Raw genomic sequence first — 22,962 nt, 5'->3', positions numbered from 1 at the left:
AAAAAAATCATTGTCAAAAGTTAACTACCCAGGACTGCATTCGAGTTCCCCCAAGGAGTTTCATGTTCTCCATAACGTATATTCCCAACCCTTCCAGATAGCAGTTTAAAATCAAAACTCTCCATGTATTACAATATGGTATATTTTAACTAGAGTTAAGGAAAAAAACCACACAAGTACCTATATTAAGGCCTATTAATGGAAAAATGACAGGACCTCAATATATTTAGGGTTATCCATAGTTTTTTTAAAAAAACTAATACTTATTAAAACAAAAAACAAAACACAACAAAACTTCTGCCTTTGTTACAAAGCCAAACATGACTCCATTTACAGTGAAAAAAATTACATAATACATAAAGAGGTTTCTGAAAAGTCATACAAGACTAATTTGGAAGCCTGCAACATAAGGCCTTGCCAACCTTATGTTCACTATCATTCCACTTCTTTTCCTGATTTCACAGCTAGTGTAAGAACCCACCGACCACCTGACCGTTATCCACAACAGGTCTCTACTTTCTCGTAAGCATCCTCACACATCAGAGGGCAGGAATGATTTTCCCAACCACCATTCTGCGTGGGTACTGCCCAGACAATATACAGTAATAAGACACTGGTAAGACCTTCTGAAGAGTAGTATTTTTGAATGACTAATAAAACCATGGTCAACCCTGCATATTTTTAGTTATTTGTGCCATTAGAACAGGAAGCACAAAATTCTTTAACTTTCTTTTTAATAAAAAATATATATGTAGTTATAGAAAAACCTTAAGTAACTTTCTAATACGTACATATAAAATTCCATTACAGAACAAACTGTTTTTATCTGTCCATCTCATCTTGAGTTTCCTGACAACAAAAACCATTTCTTACCCTCAATATTAGCTCAATGACAGGCAGAGACTCAGTAAATGTTGCCAAATAAGTGATAATTAAACACAACAGGAATCTGTTCCTGTACTAAGTCTGTAAGAAAAAGTCGTTATAAACAGGATGGCCTAAATAAAGAACTACAGGTAGGATAAACTGCATTAAAAAAGAGAGCTCACACAGATTGCCACCAGGAAGATTCAACGTTACCACTACTCCAGCAAGGAGAGGACTAAGGGTGTAAGAAGGGCTCTTTTTATAGGCTGATGTTTGAATAATTTTGCAATCTTCTCTAAGGTAAAAGTACGAAATTGTAACTAATTATTTCTTTTGGTGAATAATGTTTTTAAAATACAAAAAATTAAAAGGTTATAACATGGAACTAAACTAATCCCCCAAAGATGACAAAGCCACGAATGTGTTTTCTATATTAAAAACGTAATAATCTTTTTCCACTTCTTGTTCTCCCAGGAAAGTTATAAAGAACACATAATAGTAAAGGAGGATGTAACAGCAACTCATCCAGCATGCTTAAGAACAAAGGGCTCAGACTAAATGAAATTTAAGAGTATATCTAACTCCCTTCAAGGAAAAAAAGCTTTTAAAATGGTCTTGATGAAAGCTTTCTAAACTGTTAAACACACTGCAACCTCTCAGTTCAAAACACATTTGAGTCTATCTTTTTAATTCCTCATCCAAGGGCATTTTTTCATTGCTTTTACAGAGAGGGGAAGGGAAAGAGGGAGGAAAAGAGAGAAACATTGATGTGAGAGAGATGCATCAACTGGTTGCCTCTTGCACATGCCCAGACTGGTGATCATAAGCACCTGGACTGGGAATTGAAGCTGCAACCTAGGTATGTGCCGTGACCAGGAATTGAACCTGCAACCCTTTGGTTACAAGATGACACTTCAACCAACTGAGCCACACTGGCCAGGGCTGAACCTATTTTTTAAATACTCAAGCCCTCATTTTTATCACCAAATTAAAACCTCTTGTAATGATGACCAAAGCCTCTGACTTGTCCAGTTTATCTTAACATTAAATGGTTTTTTTGTGGCTTGAAAGTTTGTCTTGTCCTTTCTTAAAAATAATAACATGAACTACTATCACTTTATTTTCCTCGGTTTTTATCTCTATTCCCTTACTTTTAATTTGCTATTATCTAGAAGGATATGAAAATCTTTTTGGGAAATTAAGCCTGTAAAACCAGTCGTCCAAACATGAACAATATCAAGTGAGAAAAATAAGTCTGTGATTTTTCACTATTTTCTGATTTGCAAATAGTGAGGTTGCAAGAAGTTCAACAGATAAATGGGACCTTAGAAGTCATTTCCTTTTTATGGAATTACTAACTAGATGTTAAACACATTTCTAAACAACTTATCACTGACTACACAGGACTCCTAAAATGCAATGGTTAAGAACACAGTGAGGTTATGGTTAGTATGAATTTCAATATTCATCTTTGTTAAATGAATAGACTTTAAAAGAAAGTTCTGGTGACATTATTGCCTCATAATAAAAGCTACAACATCAAATGTTTCCTACCTTAAAATCACTGTATCATTTTGTCGATTCAAGTATCCTTCATTTGCAAGTAAGTCCAAACGGAAAAATCTATTATAACCCCAGCATTCTCCAACTTCAAAGTCAGATGCAAATTCTCGAATGATATTTTTTGTAGGATCATTGCAGGACTGATGAACCATTTCTACACGATATTCATATCTCAAATTGAAAAAGAGAGTATTAATATAGTTGGTGAACCAGAATAAAAAACAGATGAAGTAATTACTTGAAAAGAAATTTATCAATATATACAATTACATTTCTTTCAGAAGGACTGTACTATTTATAAAGACAGCAGCAATGTGAATGGGCTACCACAACATGACTGGCACTAGGTCCTTCTTTCCTCTCAGTGTTTATCTACTCAGCAGGTATAAAATATCATCTCAGTAAATAAATACGTTTGTATAAAATAGTACTTTCAAAGTGACTTTCTGTTTGTTTTGGCAAATCTACATATTTTTTCATATAGTCATCACCTATTATTTTCTCACATGTAAAAATTCTGCCATTTTGAGATTTATCACCATACAACTTTAAAATAAACAAATTTTGAAATATTCTACTTCATTTTCCCAACTCAAGTTATAATAAATTAAGTGTGCATTCAGAAATTCAGGCCTATAAACTTTTCTAGCAGAAAACAAGTATACATCAGGAAAGCCAATATATTCAGATTTCCCTATCTTACAAAGTATAAAACTTTCAAGTCCCCAAACTCATTTTTACTAATAAAGCACTACTACCACATAAAGAAAGAAAGAAAAATAAAGAAATAAAGATAATTAGAAGGAACACTCAAAATTAATGTGGATAAAAAAGGGGGTTCTATGGCAAGTAACCTCACAGGGTGATCTGATCAGAAATTCCTAAGTGGGCAGGGTCATGGTGGTAGTGACGCCCCGGGCTTGTAACTTCTTTAGTGAAAGGTTTTAAGCTATTCCAGTCCACTCTTCTTGTGCATCTAGGTCAGCACAGCTAGAAGTAATACCCCTGGAAGGGGTTATTCAGCCTCAAGAGCACACAATCTTAACTATCCTTTCATCTACTCCCCTCCTTGCTTTCTTAAATCTTACATCCCCTCCTGAATTTGAAATGCCCAAAAGTAGCTGCAAACCTGCTATTCTTGGGAGCATCTGAAATTTTGCTGCCTAGCATATGTCATCAGCTGGGCTCAATAAATTTTTATAAAAATTTTCTATAAGTTTGGACATTCTTACATCCATAGTAGCCATAAAAGTTACTCTTTTTTGGTGGAGGTAAATTTTGTGTGTGTTTATTTTTCAACTACAGTTTTTACATTTAATACTATTTCATATTAGTTTTAGGTACACAGTGAGGTAGAGGTGAATTTTGAAAAGGAAAACATAATAGCTCAACCTGATTATTTCTATTGGCAAAAGCAAAAGAAAAAAATTAAAACTCTTTACCTACAAATATCATGCATATTTCTTTAAGTACTGCCAAATGATTTTTATGTTAGTGTCTCTCACTCTATGTTATCTAGATTGATGACACAAAAAACTAACCAAGATAAAAGCTGTGATATTTTGTTGGGATTTTAAGGAAATTGCAAGGCCAGCTATGTAGTACAAAGGGTACCACTGTATGTCCAGATATAAATCCAAATACTGATGCACAACTGATTTTGACAAGGGTGCCAAGATCTTTCAACATGAGAGAGAGAGAGAAAGGGGGGGGGGGGGGGGGGGGGAGATACGTCTTTTCAACCACTGGTGTTGAAAAAATTGGAGAGCCACATGCAAAGAATGAGGTTGAGCACTGGCTGGTGTGGCTCAGTGGAGTGAGTGCTGGCCTGAGGACCAAAGGGTCACTGGTTATATTTCCAGTTAGGGCACATGCCAGGGTTTTGGGCCAGGTCCCTAGTTGGGGGCACGCAAGGGGCAACTACACATTGATGTTTCTATCCCTCTTTTACTTCCTCCCTTCCCCTCTGTCTAAAAATAAATAAATAAAATCTAAAACAAAACAAAACAAAAACAAACAACAAACAAAAAAACAGTGAAGTTGAAATCCCATTTACAAAAACTAACTCAAAATGGATCAACAATCTAAATGTTAAGGGCTAAAACCATAACTCTCAGAAGAAAACAGGGATAAAACTTTATGAATTCAAATTTGGCAATGGATTTGTAGATTTGATTCCAAAAGTATAAGCAACAAAAGAAAAAGTAGGTAACTTGTACTCCACAAAATTTAAAAATTTTTGTGCCAAGGACATTATCAAGAAAGGAAAAGATAATCTACAGAGTGGGAGAAACTTGTCAAATCATGTAACTGGTAAGAGTTTAGCATACAAAATATATAAAGAACTCTCATAACAGTCTACCAACAAAAAGATAAAACCACCCAATTTAAGAATGGGAAATTCAAAAAGTTGTATTACAAAAGCCACTCAGATCAATGAAGCTGATCACTGAGATCACTAAGGGAATGCAAATCAAAACCGCAATGAGATACCACTTCATACTCACTAGGATGTCTACGAAATACAATTATAAATGAAAAATAATTAAGTGTTGGCGAGGATGCAGAGAAATACGAATTCTTGTAAATTGCTAGTAGGTATACAGAATGATACAGCCACCGTGGAAAACAGTTTGGCAGTTCCTCAAAATGTTCAACGTAGAATTACCATATAACCCAGCACCTAAATTCCACAATTAGGTATTTTTAAAAAAAATCAAAATTAATGTCCACATAGAAGCTTGTACATGAACATTTACAACAGGATTATTTATAATGGCCAAAAGATAAAAACAACCCAAATGTCCATCAACAGGTGAATTGTTAAATAAATAGACGCATACATACACAGTGAACATTATTCAATCATATAAAGGAATAAAGTTCTGATACATGCTTCAACATGGGTGAACCCTGAAAAACACTGCTAAGCCAAGTATAAAAGGTCCAATATTATATGAACTTTTACATGAAATATCCAGACTAGGCAAATATACAGAAAGAAAGCAAAGTACATGTTGTAGTAGTTGTCTAGGAATGGGGGAAGGGAGGAATGGGATAGGGTGTTCTAGGGTGAGGAAAACATTCTGAAACTAGAGAGAGGTGGTACTATAAACAATATAAATGCATTCAATTATGGTTAATTATATATCATATAAATTTCACCTAAAAAGTAAACTTCTTACTATTTTAAAAACGAGTACTGTCCCTGGCTGGGTAGCTCAGTTGGTTAGAGCATCACCAAGTGCAGATCATTCTGTCATTCAAGTGCAGATTTCCTTGGTGTTCCTGATACACCAAGGTTGATCCCCGGTCAGGGTGCACGACGAATGCTTAAACAAGTGGAACAACAAATCAATCAATCTCTCCCTCTCTCTCCCTGCACCACCTACCTGAAAGCAATGAAAAAATGTCCTTAAGTTGAGGATAAAAAAAAATAATGAAAAACTCAAAACCCATAGAGAAACAAAAATACTAAAAAAATCTGGGGAGAAAGATATTAATACAGATGGTCAAATACAACCAGGACCAAGACAGGTAGAAGTTTAAAGTCAATATAAATGTTTTTGAAAAATCAGTTCTTTTGTAAGAAAATGCATATAATGTCTGAAAAAAAGAGAACATTCTTTTATCTGCATTAGTTCTTTAAAATTGTGGCAAATACAAAGCTGTATTTCTAATAAAGATGGCAGTTAATACAAGTTAAAATATTTACATAGTACCTCAACCCCAACCTTTCATAAAACTAAAACCTTAAATTAGAATATTCCAATTTAAATTCTTTCCTTCTATCAAACTGAAAGCCTGATAAATTTAACAACTGTTAAAAATTTTAGTCCCATTAAAATAACTCCCCCAGAAAAATTCTCTTTCCTTTAAACAACTCAAAGAAATTCGCTTCTCTAAAACAAGTCACTCAGCACATACCATTAACAGTCAATTCCAAGATGTCATTCAAGTGCAGATTTCCTGACAACCCACACCCACGTATGCTAACACACATCTATTATGTAGAGAAATGTAAGCATAATAAAATTATATAAAAGTGCTTCTGCAAGGTCCCAGGTGATATTAAAATGTGGATAATGATACAGTTTTTATTCCACATTTTGACAGTTAAACTACCTCACTGTTAAACTCTTAATTCCGTAATTGAATGACATTTCAATATTTAATGAAAAAGTATCAACACTCTTCTCTAAAATTACTGAAGTATTAAGAAAATTAACAGATATCTGCTTCTTTCAGAACAGAACAGTCTTAAGGTAATTAGATAATGTCTAACAAATACACAAATTCTAATCTTTTTCAACTTTAGAATCCTGAATGTTAATATTTCGTCATCTCTGATGTTACTGCTGTTTGTAAGACGATATAAACTTTTAAGTTCCTGAAGTGTACACAGTCAACAATAAAAACACCAAGATGAAATCAAAGACAACAGAAAAGTTACAAAATCTCTGTATCAGTTAGGAAAATCTTCCCAAAGCAAGAAACAGAGGTAAATCAAGAAAGAGATTAATCAAGAGACACAGAAAGGCCCAGATTAATGGTAGTGACAGGGACAGGAACAAAATGCCATTATCACTGAACTGGTTACAGGAATTCTGCCCAACATCTATCTCTTCCAATCACCAGAGCTGATTTTCAGGAAATCAAACAGAGCTTGGTGGTTAAGGACAAAGAATATGGAGACTGAAAAACAATCTGTGGTAAACAGAATGATGTTTAACAATGCTAAATTTGAGTGAATAACTTAACTAAGACATTGTAGTCCTATCTGCGAAATGGGAGTGCTAACAGAACCAACAGATCACAAGGTGGAAACAAAGCAAAATAAATTATATCAAGCACGATTTTCAACCAGTGGTGCACTGCAAGATTTTTTAAAACATGCAATACCTGACTATTTAGTCAGGGGCACTGACCTCTTTTCCCTTATACTGTGAAGTCGAAAAATGACAACAGCCAACACAACAGCCATCCAGTGTGAATAAATCAACATTATACCCTTTTTTTTGTCAGACTGGCAAATACATGATTTGGTGTGCCACAGACTTGGCAATTAGTTTGTGTGTGTCAGGAGATGAAAAAGGTTGAAAATCGCTGATGTAACGCATAGTGCATGCTACAAAGCACATATTCAGCTGTTAGATAACAATACAGTTAAGTCCACTGTTTCAAGTCACACAGGAGAACTGGAGCAGAGCCCTGACTAAACACACCTACAATTCAAAACCAGGATCCTTTCCATATCACTAGCATTTTCATGGTTGGACGCACCAGTGGTGACAAGCACAAATGGTTATGGTTAGTCTCCGCCAGACATTGCCAAAGTGGAGGCTGTGCGCCCCTGGGGGCCAGTCCTTACAATCCTTTCAGAGTCAAAAAGTTAAAACCATTTTCAAAATGCTAGATGTTATTTGCCTTTTATAATGATGGTTAAAATGTACCAGTAGTTATATAATTCATTGCCACACACTTTCAGATGAGAAAAAATTGCTATCTTTCAAGAACATCTTTAATCAAGTAGTAAAAAATGATAAATGTTATTAAGCTTCAATTCTTGGTGTCACAAAATGGAAAGCATACATAAAGTATTTGCACTGAACAGTGGTGTGCAATGGTTGTCTTGGGGAAATCACTTTGTTTCAGAGTTACAAGCTCATCAGTTTCTTTTTTGTGTGAAACATGAAACTGAAAGAACTGACAAACAATGGGTATTCAATTGTAGACATTCAATGGTAGACATCTGACAGACATTTCTGGACCAAAACAACTACGGAAAAGAACTGTCAATCCTTGTTGTCAATGATAAAACATAAGCTTTTTAAAAATCATAATTCTGGAAAATTTATATGTGCCACATGAGCTTAAAAGCTTTCTAATACTTTAGACTTTCCAGATGAATCAATGAATGTGATTTGATACTGCAAATGAAATATGTCAACTGCATATTGAGTAAACCATTAGTTTCCAAATGATCAATTCATGATTATAAAATCATGCACAAATAAAAGATCCAATACAAGACAAAACACTGGAGTTTTTATTGTTTGTTTTTGAGTGAACCGTTTTCATAAGTATAACTGAATAAAGCTAAACATATTTTAAGTATATAACTTGGTAAATTTTGACATGTATAGTGTAGGACAAAAGAGGTTTACAGTTGTTTGTATAGAAAAATAACACAATAATTAGCCCTGGCTGGCGTAGTTCAGTGGATTGAGCTCGGGCTGGGAACCAAAGCATCGCAGGTTCGATTCCCAGTCAGGGCAGGCATGGCCCCCAGCAACCGCACATTGATGTCTCTCTCTCTCTCTTTCTCCCTCCCTTCCCTCTCTAAAATAAGTAAATAAAATCTTTTTAAAAAAAAAAAGAAAAGAAAAATTGTACAATAATTAATAATAAATAGTACAAGAATAAACTGTGTTCTGCATACTTACAGCTGTAAACCTACTTTTGCCTGTAAACTTGGGGTTGATACAAAAACCTACTGAATTGTACACTTATTTATAAGGTAAATTTATTGGGATATAAATCAGATCTCATTAAAAAAAATTCCCAACTACGTGACATTCAAAATCTGAGACTAGATTTTTTATATTTACTTCAACCAAAACAACTTATTGCACAAAATAAATATAAAAGCAGATCTGAGAATCCAATCATTTTCTTTTTAAGCCATACATCAAGATATTAAAAAATGCAGAATACAATTTTTTTCACCACGTATTTTGCTTTAGAAAGTTTTCTCAAGAAAATGTTATTTATGTTAATATACAATAAGTTATTAAAGTTAATATAATTTTTCACTTTTCTCTCTTCTTTTTTTTGACTAACCTGCAAACCAGAAAGTGAGGTGAGTGGCTATTGGTAAGCCACTCCCCTCCCCTCCTCACGTTTTTCCTGAGAATATTTACTGGTTTTTTTTTAAGTCTCCATCCATCACCACTGATGCACTCTATATCCTCCCCTCATTTCTCAGTTTTAACTTCTAATTCAGAAAATGTCAACAGATATACCCCCCACAAAGAAAACTCCTTGGGGTTCCCAATATATGTTTTTATGTAATTTATTTTTATTTTTTAATACTTACGCAAGGACGTGTTTATTGATTTTAGAAAGAAAGGTAAAAAGGGAGGGAGAAAGAGGGAGAGAAACATCAGTGTGAGAGAGAAACAATGATTGGCTGCCTCTCCTACATGCCCCAATCAAGGATGAAACCCGCAACCTTTTGCTTAAAAGGAAAACGCTCCAACCGACTGAGCCACACCAGCCAGGGCCTAAAAAATTCAAAGAGTGTAAGAGTCCTGAAGCCATACAACTTGAGAACTGCCATTCTATGCCATCACACTATTCCCAGGACTGCATACCAGTGTACACCTTCACAAAATAGTACAGTAACTAACAAAATAGTTAAAAAATAATAAGAGGAATGAATGTAAACACACACTAAAGATGGTTATGTAATTGTATGTCTTACTTGGAAGTTTCAGGCAAGCCAGCTGAGAGTTCCAGAAACACAGACAAGTAGTAACCACGAACAACTCCATTTCCATCCTTAAAATTAAAAAAAAAAGGAGTTATAGAAATATACACTCCAGATCAATTTATATTAAGCGCACTTAAACAAATAAAAAATACAGAGTAATATCTCATATTTGATTTGGAAAGTACTTCTGAGCTCAAAAGCAATGAGAAATAATAAGAAGGCCAAAAGATTTGAGTCTAACAATTCAAAACTTTTGTTCATTAAGAAAAACACATATGAAAATATTAATACGTATGAAAAGAGTTAAGAGTTTTAACATACATAGAACTCTTAAAAATCAACCAAGAATAGCCCTGGCTGGTGTGGCTCAGTGGATTGAGGCCTGGCATGCGAACCAAAGGGTCAGCAGTTTGATTCCCAGTCAGGGCACGTGCCTGGGTTATGGGTCAGGTCCCCAGCTGGGGGCATGCAAGAGGCAACCATACAATGATGTTTTTTTCCCTCTCTCTCTAAAAAACAAACAAACAAACAAAAAACAAAACCCAAAACCAAGAAAAGTGAAAACCCCAAAGAAAAATATATTTGTTTAAAAAACTCAATTTCACTAGGAATGAAACAAAAATTAATATTTATATTTAATATTAATAGAGTAAAATAGAAAAAGGTAATACTTGATGTTGAAAGTAACAAGTATTTCTATGTTTTGTATGTTAAGGTTATAGTCATTTAAGGTTCTGCCTGGCGATTGAGAAGTAGTTTACATTTCTATCCAGTACAGGATTTTGAGAAGATAATTATTCCACTATGTGTGTCTCCAGTAATCTGCTTACATGAGTACTTTTTAAAAGGATACACACTCCTACCCAGTTTATCTACAAGTATGGTCTTTGGCTCAAAACAAACAAATAAAACACATATAAAATGTACAACATAAAAACTGACCTCTAAGGTACACTGGAATTTTGGGCGATGATATGTCGACATAAATTCATCAACTGCAACAAATGTGCCTATGGCTCTGATGCAGGCAGGATGTGCTGACAGTAGGAAAGGCTGTATATGCGTGGGGTCAAGGGCTATCTGTAACACTGTATTTTCCACTCAATTTTGCTGTTAACCTAAAACTGCTCTTAAAAATAAAATATACTAAATAATTTTTAAAATAAATACAAATTACCAGTCCCCAGAAACATCCATGTGCATTTACCTGTGTATTTCCTAGCTCTGTTCGCTAAGAAGGCCTAGAAACAGTGACCAACCTGATAGGAATGAACGTACCTACTGTCCAGTTAGGTCTTGAAATACAATTGCCCAAATGAAATTAATCAGGGTTATTTGGATAAAATGGCCAGTTCCAAGTACGGAGTAAAAACAGTACAAGATGAGCCTACAGCATCTTGCCAAGGAAGAAATAAGGACGATAACTATGAAGGTTGACTACCAAGGCCAAAGCAAAGTGACACAGAAGTCAACATGAAGAGACCAAATGTGTGTAAACCTGTGAGTCCATAAATAGTTTTTAAAATTGTAATTAATCACTTTCAGAGAATAAGGGAAACTGGTTGATAACAGGAAAGAATCCTGCCTCTTCTACATGAACTGCTATTGAGTAACTAAATAATAAAGGAAGTACCTCTTTGTAAAAGTTTTATAACAAATAAATGGAAAAAATAACATGAGAATATTGCTGTTTTGCAGTGACAGATGTAGGCAATGGGCATCAAGAGCTGCCAATACTGCAAAAAGACATGTGACTAGACATCATGTGATTAAAAGAACACACTACTGCATACATTCTTGCCACAGGAATAGGCTATGTATCTCATCATGCCATCAGATCCAGCTGTCAATTTGCAGAAAATATACAGATTAAAGGAACATACGGAAATGCACAATGAGTGTGCGATAAACAAACATGTTGTGATGGCTTTCTGTATTTTATTTTTTTAAAGTTTTTTAAAATTATAATTTTAAACATGTCTTCTAAAGATAAATATGTTCCTACAAACAGTAAATAAGATTCTTCAGTATGTCAGGGTTCATACTGTTCCTATTTAATTCGTTTTTCTATAACATTTGTAATAGAACTCATAAAATTGTTATTAATTCCTTACTCCACTAAAAGAGTGAACTAGTGTTTCAGGTTTCTTACAAAACCCTGAAAGGAAAGACCTTGGGTTTAAAAAAATTACTGAAAGTATGAAAAACTTACTGGGTAAACTTTTAACCTCCAGCAAAGTCCTGAAACTTGAAGAGGTGGACTGTAAACAGGATCTGCTCTCTGGCGCAAAGTGCTAAAATAATAACAATAGTAAGCATAATAATCACCACCACCACCACCACCACCACCAAATCCCAAGATCAAAACCAAACCAACCACTTTATTTATGTTACTTATTTCAAGCCCTGGACAAAGTAAAAGAAGGTGACTAAGCAAGATGACACTGGATAAATTTATATATACTATATCCAGAAATAAAAGAAAATTTAGTAATATTGAAATATTCAGTACTATCTTCAATTCATGTTAAAAATACCCTCAAAACTGTGACATTTAAGAGAAAGGGAAAAAATAACTAAGTATCCTGAATTTAATTGCCATTTGAACAAGCAGTCTTTCACCATTAAAAAAGAAAACAGGAATGTTTCTCTTCCCATATCCCTGTAGTATAATTCTTTTTTTAATGGAAAAACGAAAGATCATGTGCTGAAACAATGTATGGGTGAAATCCTCAGAAAGTTTATACTTTAGCCACAAAGTTATCCCATTAAGAAAAACACATTAAATATGGAGTGATACGTAAATTCTTAGTTTGACCTTATTTTGATCATTATCACCTGGAATTTTCCTCTCCAAGGTTAAGACCTTATATTCTTGATATGTGGCCCCTGAAGACAATTTCTTAGGACCTTTTTGTTTTAAGATCTTTGCTTCTAATCTTAGAGAAAAAGCAGTAATGGCTAAAATAATTAGCATGTTAAGTTACAAAGCTTACAAATTTCTTGCAACAATGGCCTTTTATCCATAGTTCCTCACTTTGAGCTGAGATAAACTGGACCCCAATGGACTTGTTCCCATCTTATTTCTGAGGATGGGTAAAGGACTCATTGATCTCTACAATCATCCCATTTGTCCCACCTTACCAAAGGCTAAGTGGACCTGCTTGTTTAAAACATGGGTTCTCTGCCCAGACTAGAGAACCAATCTGTGCTGAAAAAATAATCCAATCCAAACAAATGACCACTGTGTTTCCAACAGGCAATTTGTTTCTTCTAAGACCACACTCAATGTCACAGTTCATTACGTCTACATCCTACCCTGGAATAATACCTTCCTAACTCTTATGTATACATACAAAAATCCAGATTTTTCAAAAACTCTTACCTGAAATTCTCTAAAACAAAAGTAGCTGAATCATACGATGGTACTAATTCACTAAAAAGAAGCAAAGGCAAAATAATATTATTTGGCTTATATATGCTTAAAATTTCAATTAGTTAGAAAACAAGGTTAAGTCCCTCAGTAATATCTTAAAAATGTTATTAAACTAAGTCCCTAGGAAACATTTTAAAACCTTATCAAAAATAACATTAAATCAAATAAACTGATAAAATCTTCAAAAGGTAACACCAAAAGTTTGCAATAAAATTGGGGACTCAACAAATACTTTGTATTTTTAAAAGGGAATATATTATAAAGTATTAAAATGAGTATAAGAGACATTTAAACAGTACTCATAAAATAGAAAAAGGAAGAAATCGATGCTTAGACTGGAAACCTGAACTATGGAACCAATATAAACAGGTTTAAAAACCAAAAGAAACAGCAAGAGCTAAAGACATCACAATAAATCCCCAAACTTACTTCTTCAAAACAAATTATGAGGAATACTAACAGGCACTAAAGACTCTGAGAGTATTTACTAGCAAACAAACCTACAGAGTTTTATAGGATAAGAACACATAATCACAAAGGGGGCACCCTCAGGACAGACTAGCACATTAACAGTTTCTTGGCAAAGCAAGGCTGCCTCAGGCAACTTGAGTGTTACACCAGCTTCTCCAGAGAGAAGCCAACTGCAATCACAGGAGACAGGCACCACATTTGGGGCCAAATACCCTCACATCACATGAACAGTCTGTAGCTCTGTCATGAGAGTACCACTGACGTCACAGTCACTAAACATTCATGATAAAGACACTGTCATGCACAGTACTATAACACACTGTTACACATTTAGTATACAAAACTATAAATGTATCAAACAGATAAACTGCAAGATATTTCACATCTTCAGATATATTTTCTCAAGTTCAAGTCATGAAAATTTGTGATTACCAAATTAAGATATGTATTAAGATACATCCACAGCATTTTCACACTATGATAGTGCATAAAAAAAATTAGTGGTTTGCCAGTAAAAATACAGATTAAAAAATACATGATTCTTTATTTTATGGTAATTATGTGTAGCTGAACAGCTCACATCTGTTTCACCCCTTAGAGGTTATTGCCATCGTACTGATGTCACAACTCTGCTGGCAAATGACGTGCATTTCACTTTATCGTCTCAGTTTTCTTTATTTCTATACCTCCTCTGCTCTGGTCTTGATCACCGAATTCATTTTTTTTTTTGGTAATTCTATCACTTACATTCTATCCCAGGACACCTATACAATGCCCCAACAACAGACCTACAATTTCTGATCGAAACAATTTCCTTACTGTCCTCTAAACATAGCAGTTCTTATCATATGTACGTTAGTGTGCATGTACACATACCCTATTCCCATCTACCCAATAAAATCCTAACTATCTTCCAAGGCCTTTTCAGAATTTCTGATCTCAGTATAAAACTGAGTAACACATACCAGAATTTAATATACAATTTTCTACTATTGAATATGAAATCAGTAACATTATTAGTTCCTCTTTCACGTCTGCTATATAGCACCTACAACAGTGCCAAGCGTGCAGTCTTTAATAAATAACACTGCATTTGTTTAATGACCCTTTATTCTCCATAATAAGAGTCATAGTTTGTGACTCAATCACCAACTTATCAACAGACAGAACTTAATCCAGTCCCATGATCTCAAAGCTTAGAAACACTCACACTGCTTTGCACATCTGAACTTCGGTATGTAACTTAATGTCAGTAAGTGCTGGCCTTTCTTATTTGGCCCTCTTTCTTTGCAGATCAATACATCAACAGACAAATACCTGTGTCCTGTATACTGCCACTCACAAACTAAGTTTGTAATAAAATTATGGTTAATTTATAAGCCAAAACTTCCAGTAAGACAGTAAACATTCCTGGTGAGAGGAAGTCCTACGGTGACCTTTACACCCATGGAAAGTGCCCTGATTATCAGACTTGTAATTTTTTTTTATTTTTTAGTGGTTTCCTCTTTATTGATGTGCCTCTGCCTTCCCTCTCCCAATTTCAGTCCCTTTCACCTACCCCCCAAAAAAGGTGGTGAAAAGCAAGGGACTGTTGGGGTTCTGAGCTCCTTGGGTGGTTAGACAGGGAACAGAAATCCAAATAGTCACTGGGTATGACCAAGACTGATGCTCAAGAAGTCTAAAGCAGAGCTGCCTGCCAAGCGGTATCAAGACAGTAGTTCACTTATATCAGTGGACCCCAAACTTCAGTGCAGAATAACTTAGGATGCTCAACATTCATTTTCCAGATAACACTCCCAAAGATGGCCAAGGACCAGGCCTGGAAATCTGCATTTTTGGAAAAACACTACAGACGACTCTGACACAGGTGATCTATGTACCATACTTTGAGTTGGAAAACACTTATTTTTATTGACGGTATTTATGTCAAAATTGGTTCCATTCCACTGGTGATAGAATGGTCCAAAATCAATCAATCAATCAATCAATCTCCAAAACTGAAATGAGTGACCACATTTTCACAGAGGCAGCCTTGGTTTCTTAGTGAACTTCTTAGTTCACCTAGATGTACTTAATAGCACATACCCAGTTTTTAAAATAATATTCAGTGTTTTAATAAAATATAAATGTTGCATCAACTTCTGAAAGAAACAAAGACTTATCATTCAGTGAGAACTACCCGAGTTCTGGCCAGAGAGTTTGACCTTCTGTTTATAGAACTGTGTCAGGGACCTTGCCTGAGATAAGGAGCCAGGGCTTACACCAGTGATTCTAAAATGGGCAATTCTGCCCCCCGGGAAACATCTGGAAAGGTTTTTCGTCACAAATGCAAAGGACAAAGTACTTTCAGTGCTACATCCTACCATACACAGGAAAGCTCCCTCCACCCCACAAAAAAAATTATCCAGCTCAAAATACCAGCAATGCCTACGCTGAAAAACCCTGGCTTATACCAGTCTAGTACAATCACAAGGCAGCTAAAAACATAACCATTTTTATAACAAAAGCTGTTTCCTAAACATACCAGTCCTCAACATGCTAGAAACTCCTGAAAGTATTTCATAAACCTCTAAAGTGTAAGATGAACTAAAGGCTGTCACACCAATAAATTTCTCTGAAGCAGTAGTTTCAACTCTCAACTTAGGAGTAAGCTAAGGACAGTTAAAAAGGAAACAATGCAAATACCTAGCTGTATCCAGTGTTACAGACTGAACTGTGTCCCCAAATTCTTATGTTGAAACCCTATCCTCCAAGGTAACTGTATTTGGAGACAGGGCCTTTAGGGAGGTACTTAAAGTTAAATCAAGACCCTAACCCAGTATGACTCCTTTCTTCAGAAGAGGAAAAAACACTAGAGACTGAGCTCTGGGCATGCAGAGAAAAGGTCACGTGAGGACACAGTGAGGAGGCGGCTGTCTACCAGTCAAGAATAGAGGTCTCACCAGAAATCAAATTTTCCAGCATCCTGATATGAGACTTCTTTCCCCCCAAACGGAGAAAAACTTTTGCTGTGTAAGCCATGCAGTCTGGAGTATTTTGTTATGGCAGTCAAAGCAGACTAATACATCATCAAGATTTTATTTCAAATGACCTGGGGTAAGAGGCAACACTGCTAAATTTTCAAAAGAATCCCAAGTGAATCTAACATACAACCATGCTTAAAAGAATGCTTAGGGGTGGTCTAAACATGCTTAAAAGAATACACTGTTTAGAAGACTTCTAAGATGGCCCAAGATAAAAACTAAAAAGATGCACAGAATGCAATCAACTGTTATTCCCAGATCTTTTAGGGTCTGGAGATAACATCATGTCACCTTCAAAATCTTTTGGCATTTCATCCATTTTTGAGTTTTCCTTTTGACTACATACATGTGAATGAGTTAAAGTCACTGTGTGATAAGATATAAATAAGCTCAAAAGGTCAATAAAAGAATGAACATGAGACAGCATAGATGGTCCTGGAGAGCATTATGCTAAGTAAAATAAGTCAGACAGAAAGAAAAATGCTCTGTGATCTCATCACTTATATGAGGAATCTAAAAAGGATACAAGAGGTACAAACTTATAACATAAGCAAGTCACAGGACTGTGGTGCACAGCATGGTGATGGCAGTTACCACTGTACTACATATTTGCATCCTGCTATTTAGAGAGATCTTAAAAGTTCTCATCACAAGAAAAGCATTTTTTCTATGTACAAGGTGGTGGATGTAAACTATAAATTAGACTTATTACAATGATCATTTCTCAATATATAAGATATGGTATCATTATGTTGTAACCTAAAACTAACAGGGTGTTATGTTAACAATAATTTAAAAAGAAGAACTCATGAAATAAGATGTGATCAATTATTATTTTTTAATGTATGGGAGATGAAGCTCCAGGAAGAAACCACTTCCAAATTCACTAACATCTTCTCTTTACAGTCAAAAATGTGTAATTCCATAAGGATTTTTTAAAACCAAATTTACACGCATAAATTAAAATTCGCTAGACCACATCACTATAAACATCACCTTAAAAAGTGAAAAACATTTTTTGAAACAAGTACATTTATTTGCACATAAACTTAGTATGAAAATAAAATGTAAAAGTGTGCTGTACCTGGTAAAATCCGGTGGAACAGGAGTGGTGACGAAGGACGCCATGGGCTTTCGATGAACTTGCTGGAACATCATAAGGATCTCCGAGCTCTTAGATATCAACTCGCTTTTACTACAAGATCGCAACTGTGAGGAAAAAAATTACCTGAATCAACAAAATTACTGTTCATTGGCTGTTCAAAATCCCTAATAAACAAAGAAAAGAAAAATTGTTCTGGTTATATAGAGGAAAAAATAAGAGATAAAAACAAAATGACTCAAAGTGGGCTTGAAAATGAAAAATCTATTAAAAAATGTAGATGTATTTATTCCCATTCTAACAGTAAAGTCATTGATTGTCTTTTATTTTAAAGCACTTTTCTTTCCTCATATATTAGGGTAAATTCAATTTTAAAAAGATTTATTTTTTGAGAGGGGTAGGGAGGGAGAAGGAGAGAAACATCGGCCGGTCATCTCTTGTATGCAACCAACTAGGGACCGAACCTGCAAGCCAGGCATGTGCCCTGACAGGGAACTGAACCCACAACCTCTCACTTTATGGGACTATGCCCAAGCAACTGAGTCACACAGGTCAGGGCAGGGTAAATCCACTTTTAAACAACTACAGATATATTTTAGACTGTTATAGTGCAGCCACTGTGTATATTAATAAACCCCTATAGCTTTATAGCTTTCAAACAAAGATTTCTCAATTACATACCAGGGAACCAGAGAAACCTTAAGCTGTAATACACCTAAAAAAGTTTTAACCTATATCAACTGGGGAACACTAAGCTATGCCAAAGGCAAGAAGGGAGAAATCCAACTTTAATAAATAAGCATGACAGTTAAAAGGCTACTCATTTTGTATTCAAGAAGTCCTACTTCTGCCACACACTAATTATATGACTCTGAGAGTCAGTTTATATGTAAAATTGGAATAACAGCTATGCTTGCTTTGCTGGGTTTAACAATCGTGATTGTACAACATGAAACAGCTTTGTGAACTATTAAGTGTGTGCTCCCAAACTCTTAGGTTGCAGTCCCAGTCCTCAATCCCTCAGAATGTAACTGTATTTGGAGACGAGGTCTTCAGGAAACAGAGAAAATACAGCCATTTATTTACAAGTCAAACAGAGGAAACTCAGGGGAAACCAAAGCTGTCAATACCTTGACCTTGGACTTCAGCTTCCAGGAAAATGAGAAAATGAATTTTTATCGTTTAAGCCTCCTACTCTGTGGTATTTTGTTATAGCAGCAGAGCAAACTAATCAACTGCCAGATGGATGATATTCATAAAACTCACTACAACTGGATTTTGTATCTTTTCAATGACAGTTGCTTATATTTCACCAAGAATAATGACATGTGATTGGTATATGATAAATATAAAAACTTATAGCTTTTGTTCAAGTATTTATTGAATACATACTGTGAATATCCTTTGACTACATTTCCTCCAAGTCACTCACTCCTTCAACTGCAGTTTACTACTGCTACCCAGTACATGTGTTTCTACCAGTACCATGTGTCTATGCATATCTATAAACGATGTTCTGAATGTCTTCACACTTCACATAAAGACTATAAGGCTATGTACATATACATCTCAACACGGAGCCTACATGCTTAACACTGCTTTTGTGATTTAATTGTATTAATATTCATAATCTCATTTTTACAGCTTTAATGAATATCATCACATGAATATAATACAATATATCTATCTTCTTTATCAATGGACATTATTAAAAATAACTCTGGAGTGCACAGTTCCTTGTACACATGTGGGAGTTTCTCTGAACTGGAATTACTGGTTACAGCATACTGACAACTTTAGCAAACTGCTCTCCAGTAATCACAGACTCGTTTCCATCAGCAGTGTATTAGTTCCCGTTGCTGTACATTCTTGTCAACATTTACATTTTAACTTACACATTTTTGCCAATATGAGTATAAAATAGGATTTTGTTGTGATTTTAGTTTATACTTATCAGATTATCAATGAAATTTCACATTCACTGGTCATCTGAACATCCGGTTCTGTGAGCTACCTGTTCATATCCCTTGCTCAATTTTCATGAGATTGTTTTAGTTATTTATGATTGAGCTGTATTTCTTTAGGAATTCCACATACCCATTCTTCTTCAGTCCTAGGAATGACAAATATCTCTTCCAAGTGTATGGGCTGTCACCCTAGTTTTTGAAGTTTTAGTTTTAACGCGTAATTAGGTATAAGACAATGCAAATTAAAGCCTTAATGAAATACTATTACACTCCTATGAGAATAGCTAAAATTCAAAAGACGAGGACTGTATCACATGTTGTCAAGGATGTGCAAGAACTGGTACTCTATTCACAGACTACTGACGGAAGTATCAAACAGTGTGGTCACTTCAGGAAAGAGTTGGCAGCACACAAATCGTTAACCATTCATCTACCATTCGACCCAGCCATTCTTTCTTGGATGGACCCAAGAGAAAAGGAAATATACGTGTAGATCTGTACATGAATGTTTATTGTAGCTTTACTTGTAAAGGCCAAAAACAAAAAGCAACCCAAACGACCATAAATGGTTGAATGGGAAAACAAATGGCGGTATATAAAAAATTGGTAGTAATAGAAAACTACACAGCAATTAAAAAGGAAAGAACTATTACTGATGTATGAACAAATCGCAGAATAATTTTGCTCAAAGAAGTAAGACATAAAACAAGTACATAATGTGTATCATTCCCATCCATAAAACTCTAGAAAATGCAAACTTATCTGTAATGACAGAAAGCAGATGGGGGGTTACTTGGAGGGGGGAGCGTGGGTAGAAGCAGGAGAGGTTACAGAGCCACAAAGAAAGTTTGGGAGAAAATGATGGCTTCACAGGTATACACATTTGTCAAAACTTACCAAGATATACACTTTAAATACATGCAGTTTATCTCATGCTGATTATTCCTCAAAAAAGCTGTTTACAAAAAAAAGCCATACAGATCCATAGATGCCGCCCTTACTTCACCTGGTTTGAATTTCTCATGTCAATTTAGTAGAAGGCTGCTGGCTTAATTCTCTGGAGGGGACAAATTAAAGTCTCTGGGCCAAGGGAACAACATGTACAACTATGAGTGGGAGTACTAAAGAGAAAAACAAGAACATTTAAATAAATATGTATATACTGAATGCTACCAGCCAAACTGTCAATCAATAGTAAAGACTGAATACAAATTATTTTCAGTCTTAAAAATTTATTCTAATTATCCTCTCAGGAAAGCTACAAGAGGAAGTATAATACCAAAACAAATGAATAAACCAAGAGAGCAAAAGCCATGGGAATCAGGAAATGTGATTCAACCGAAGACAAAAGTAAAGGAAATCCCTAGGGTGATAATTAATATAATAATCCCAGGAGACAGCTATGTATCAGGCATAGAGAAGAATTTAAAAATTCCAAAAACCAAATTCAAGACATGAATACAATGCTCACTTCAGCAGCACATATACTAAAATTTGAATGATCAAGAGATTAGCTTGGCCCCTACACAAGGATGATACGTTAAAAAAAGAAGGCGAGACTTCCGGCAAGATGGAGGAATAGGTGGACGCACCGTACATCCTCGCACAACCAAGATTAGAAAACCAATAATTTACAACAATAATTTACTATCAGAATAACACCCAGATCCGGCAGAGGATTTATCTGAATGGAAGTCGGGCAGCCAAGAAGTTGAAGTAGACCCATTCATCCGGACTGGTAGGAGAAGACGAGCCGGTGGGCACGGGGCTGGCTCGGGTCAGTGGTGCGCGGAGGTCGGGGAAAGGTTTGGCGCGAAATCGGCGCAAAAGCCATCCGGGAGCGCAAGAACGGAGAGGTGATCCCTGAGTACGCAAGCTGCGGCTGGCAGACCCAGAGGGGCAGCGATTGTGGACCAGGGCAGAACTCGCGGCCCAGAAGCCCAGACAAGGGTCTGAGTCCAGGGGAACGGAACTACCGCCATTGTTTTCTCCCACCCTGCCCCGCCCCGCCCCCACATATAACGTCACAATCTAGCGACTGTGGTGCCCAGCCCCGGTGAGCACCTAAGGCTCCGCCCCCCACCGTAACAAGAGCCACCAGACCGGAAAAAAAAAGAGAGACAGGGGAAAAAAAAAAAAAAACACACACACAAAAAAACTATGTTTTCAACAGAGCAGATCAGTCCCCCAGGACTCATCCTTTTGAGCGACCAAGAACTAGCCAATCTATCAGATGCGCAGTTCAAAACACTGGTGATCAGAAAGCTCACGGAACTGGTGGATTTTGGACGAAATTTAGATGAAAGAATGCAGAGTACCATAAAACAGATGCAGGAAGACACGCGGAGGAGAGCCAATAGTGAAAGGAAGGAATATGAGTCTCAAAACAATACAGTGGACCAGAAGGAAGATAGAATCAACCAAGCAGGGACGCATGATGAAATAAGAATTCAAAAAATTGAGGAAAAGATTAAGAGCATCCAAGACACCTTTAAATGTTCCAATATCCGAATTATAGGGGTACCAGAATCGGAAGGGGAAAAGCAACAGATTGAGCACGTATTTGAACAAATAATAAAGGAGAACTTCCCCAATCTGGCAAAGGGAACAGTCTTCCAAGAAATCCAAGAAGCTCAGAGAGCCCCAAAGAAGTTGGACCCAAGAAGAAACACACCAAGGCACATCATAATTACATTAGCCAAGGTAAAAACAAAGGAGAGAATCCTAGAAGCAGCAAGAGGTAAGGGGACAGTCACCTACAAAGGAGTTCCCATCAGACTGTCAGCTGATTTCTCCAAAGAGACCTTACAGGCAAGAAGGGGCTGGAAAGAAATATTCCAAGTCATGAAAGACAAGGACCTACATCCCAGATTGCTCTATCCAGCAAAGCTCTCATTTAGAATGGAAGGGCAGATAAAGTGCTTCTCAGATAAGGTCAAGTTAAAGGAGTTCATCATCACCAAGCCCTTATTTTATGAAATGCTAAAGGGACTTATCTAAGAAAAGAAGATAAAGAAAAGACATGTATAGTAAAAGGA

At 35.8% G+C, this 22,962-nt stretch overlaps 1 protein-coding gene and 1 pseudogene across 6 annotated transcripts in view; one reads left to right on the top strand and one right to left on the bottom strand.

Annotated features, from left to right (window-relative positions):
- Window positions 1-22,962, bottom strand: part of TRIM37 (tripartite motif containing 37) — an 89,290-nt gene that overhangs the window by 43,741 nt on the left and 22,587 nt on the right. For all 6 annotated transcript variants that reach the window (XM_036033652.1, XM_036033654.1, XM_036033653.1 and 3 more), the window contains 5 exons: window positions 17,940-18,064; window positions 13,311-13,361; window positions 12,138-12,219; window positions 9,917-9,993; window positions 2,422-2,601 (listed from right to left, as the gene is read on the bottom strand). In XM_036033652.1, the coding sequence (XP_035889545.1) occupies window positions 2,422-2,601; window positions 9,917-9,993; window positions 12,138-12,219; window positions 13,311-13,361; window positions 17,940-18,064 (515 nt within the window). The remainder of the gene's footprint in view (window positions 1-2,421; window positions 2,602-9,916; window positions 9,994-12,137; window positions 12,220-13,310; window positions 13,362-17,939; window positions 18,065-22,962) is intronic.
- On the top strand, window positions 21,388-21,488 carry LOC114504377 (annotated as a pseudogene).

This window comes from Phyllostomus discolor, chromosome 8 (genome assembly GCF_004126475.2).
Source record: "Phyllostomus discolor isolate MPI-MPIP mPhyDis1 chromosome 8, mPhyDis1.pri.v3, whole genome shotgun sequence".
Classification (NCBI taxonomy): domain Eukaryota; kingdom Metazoa; phylum Chordata; class Mammalia; order Chiroptera; family Phyllostomidae; genus Phyllostomus; species Phyllostomus discolor.
Note: the sequence above shows the minus strand (reverse complement) of the source record. Positions and strands in the feature narration are given on the sequence as shown.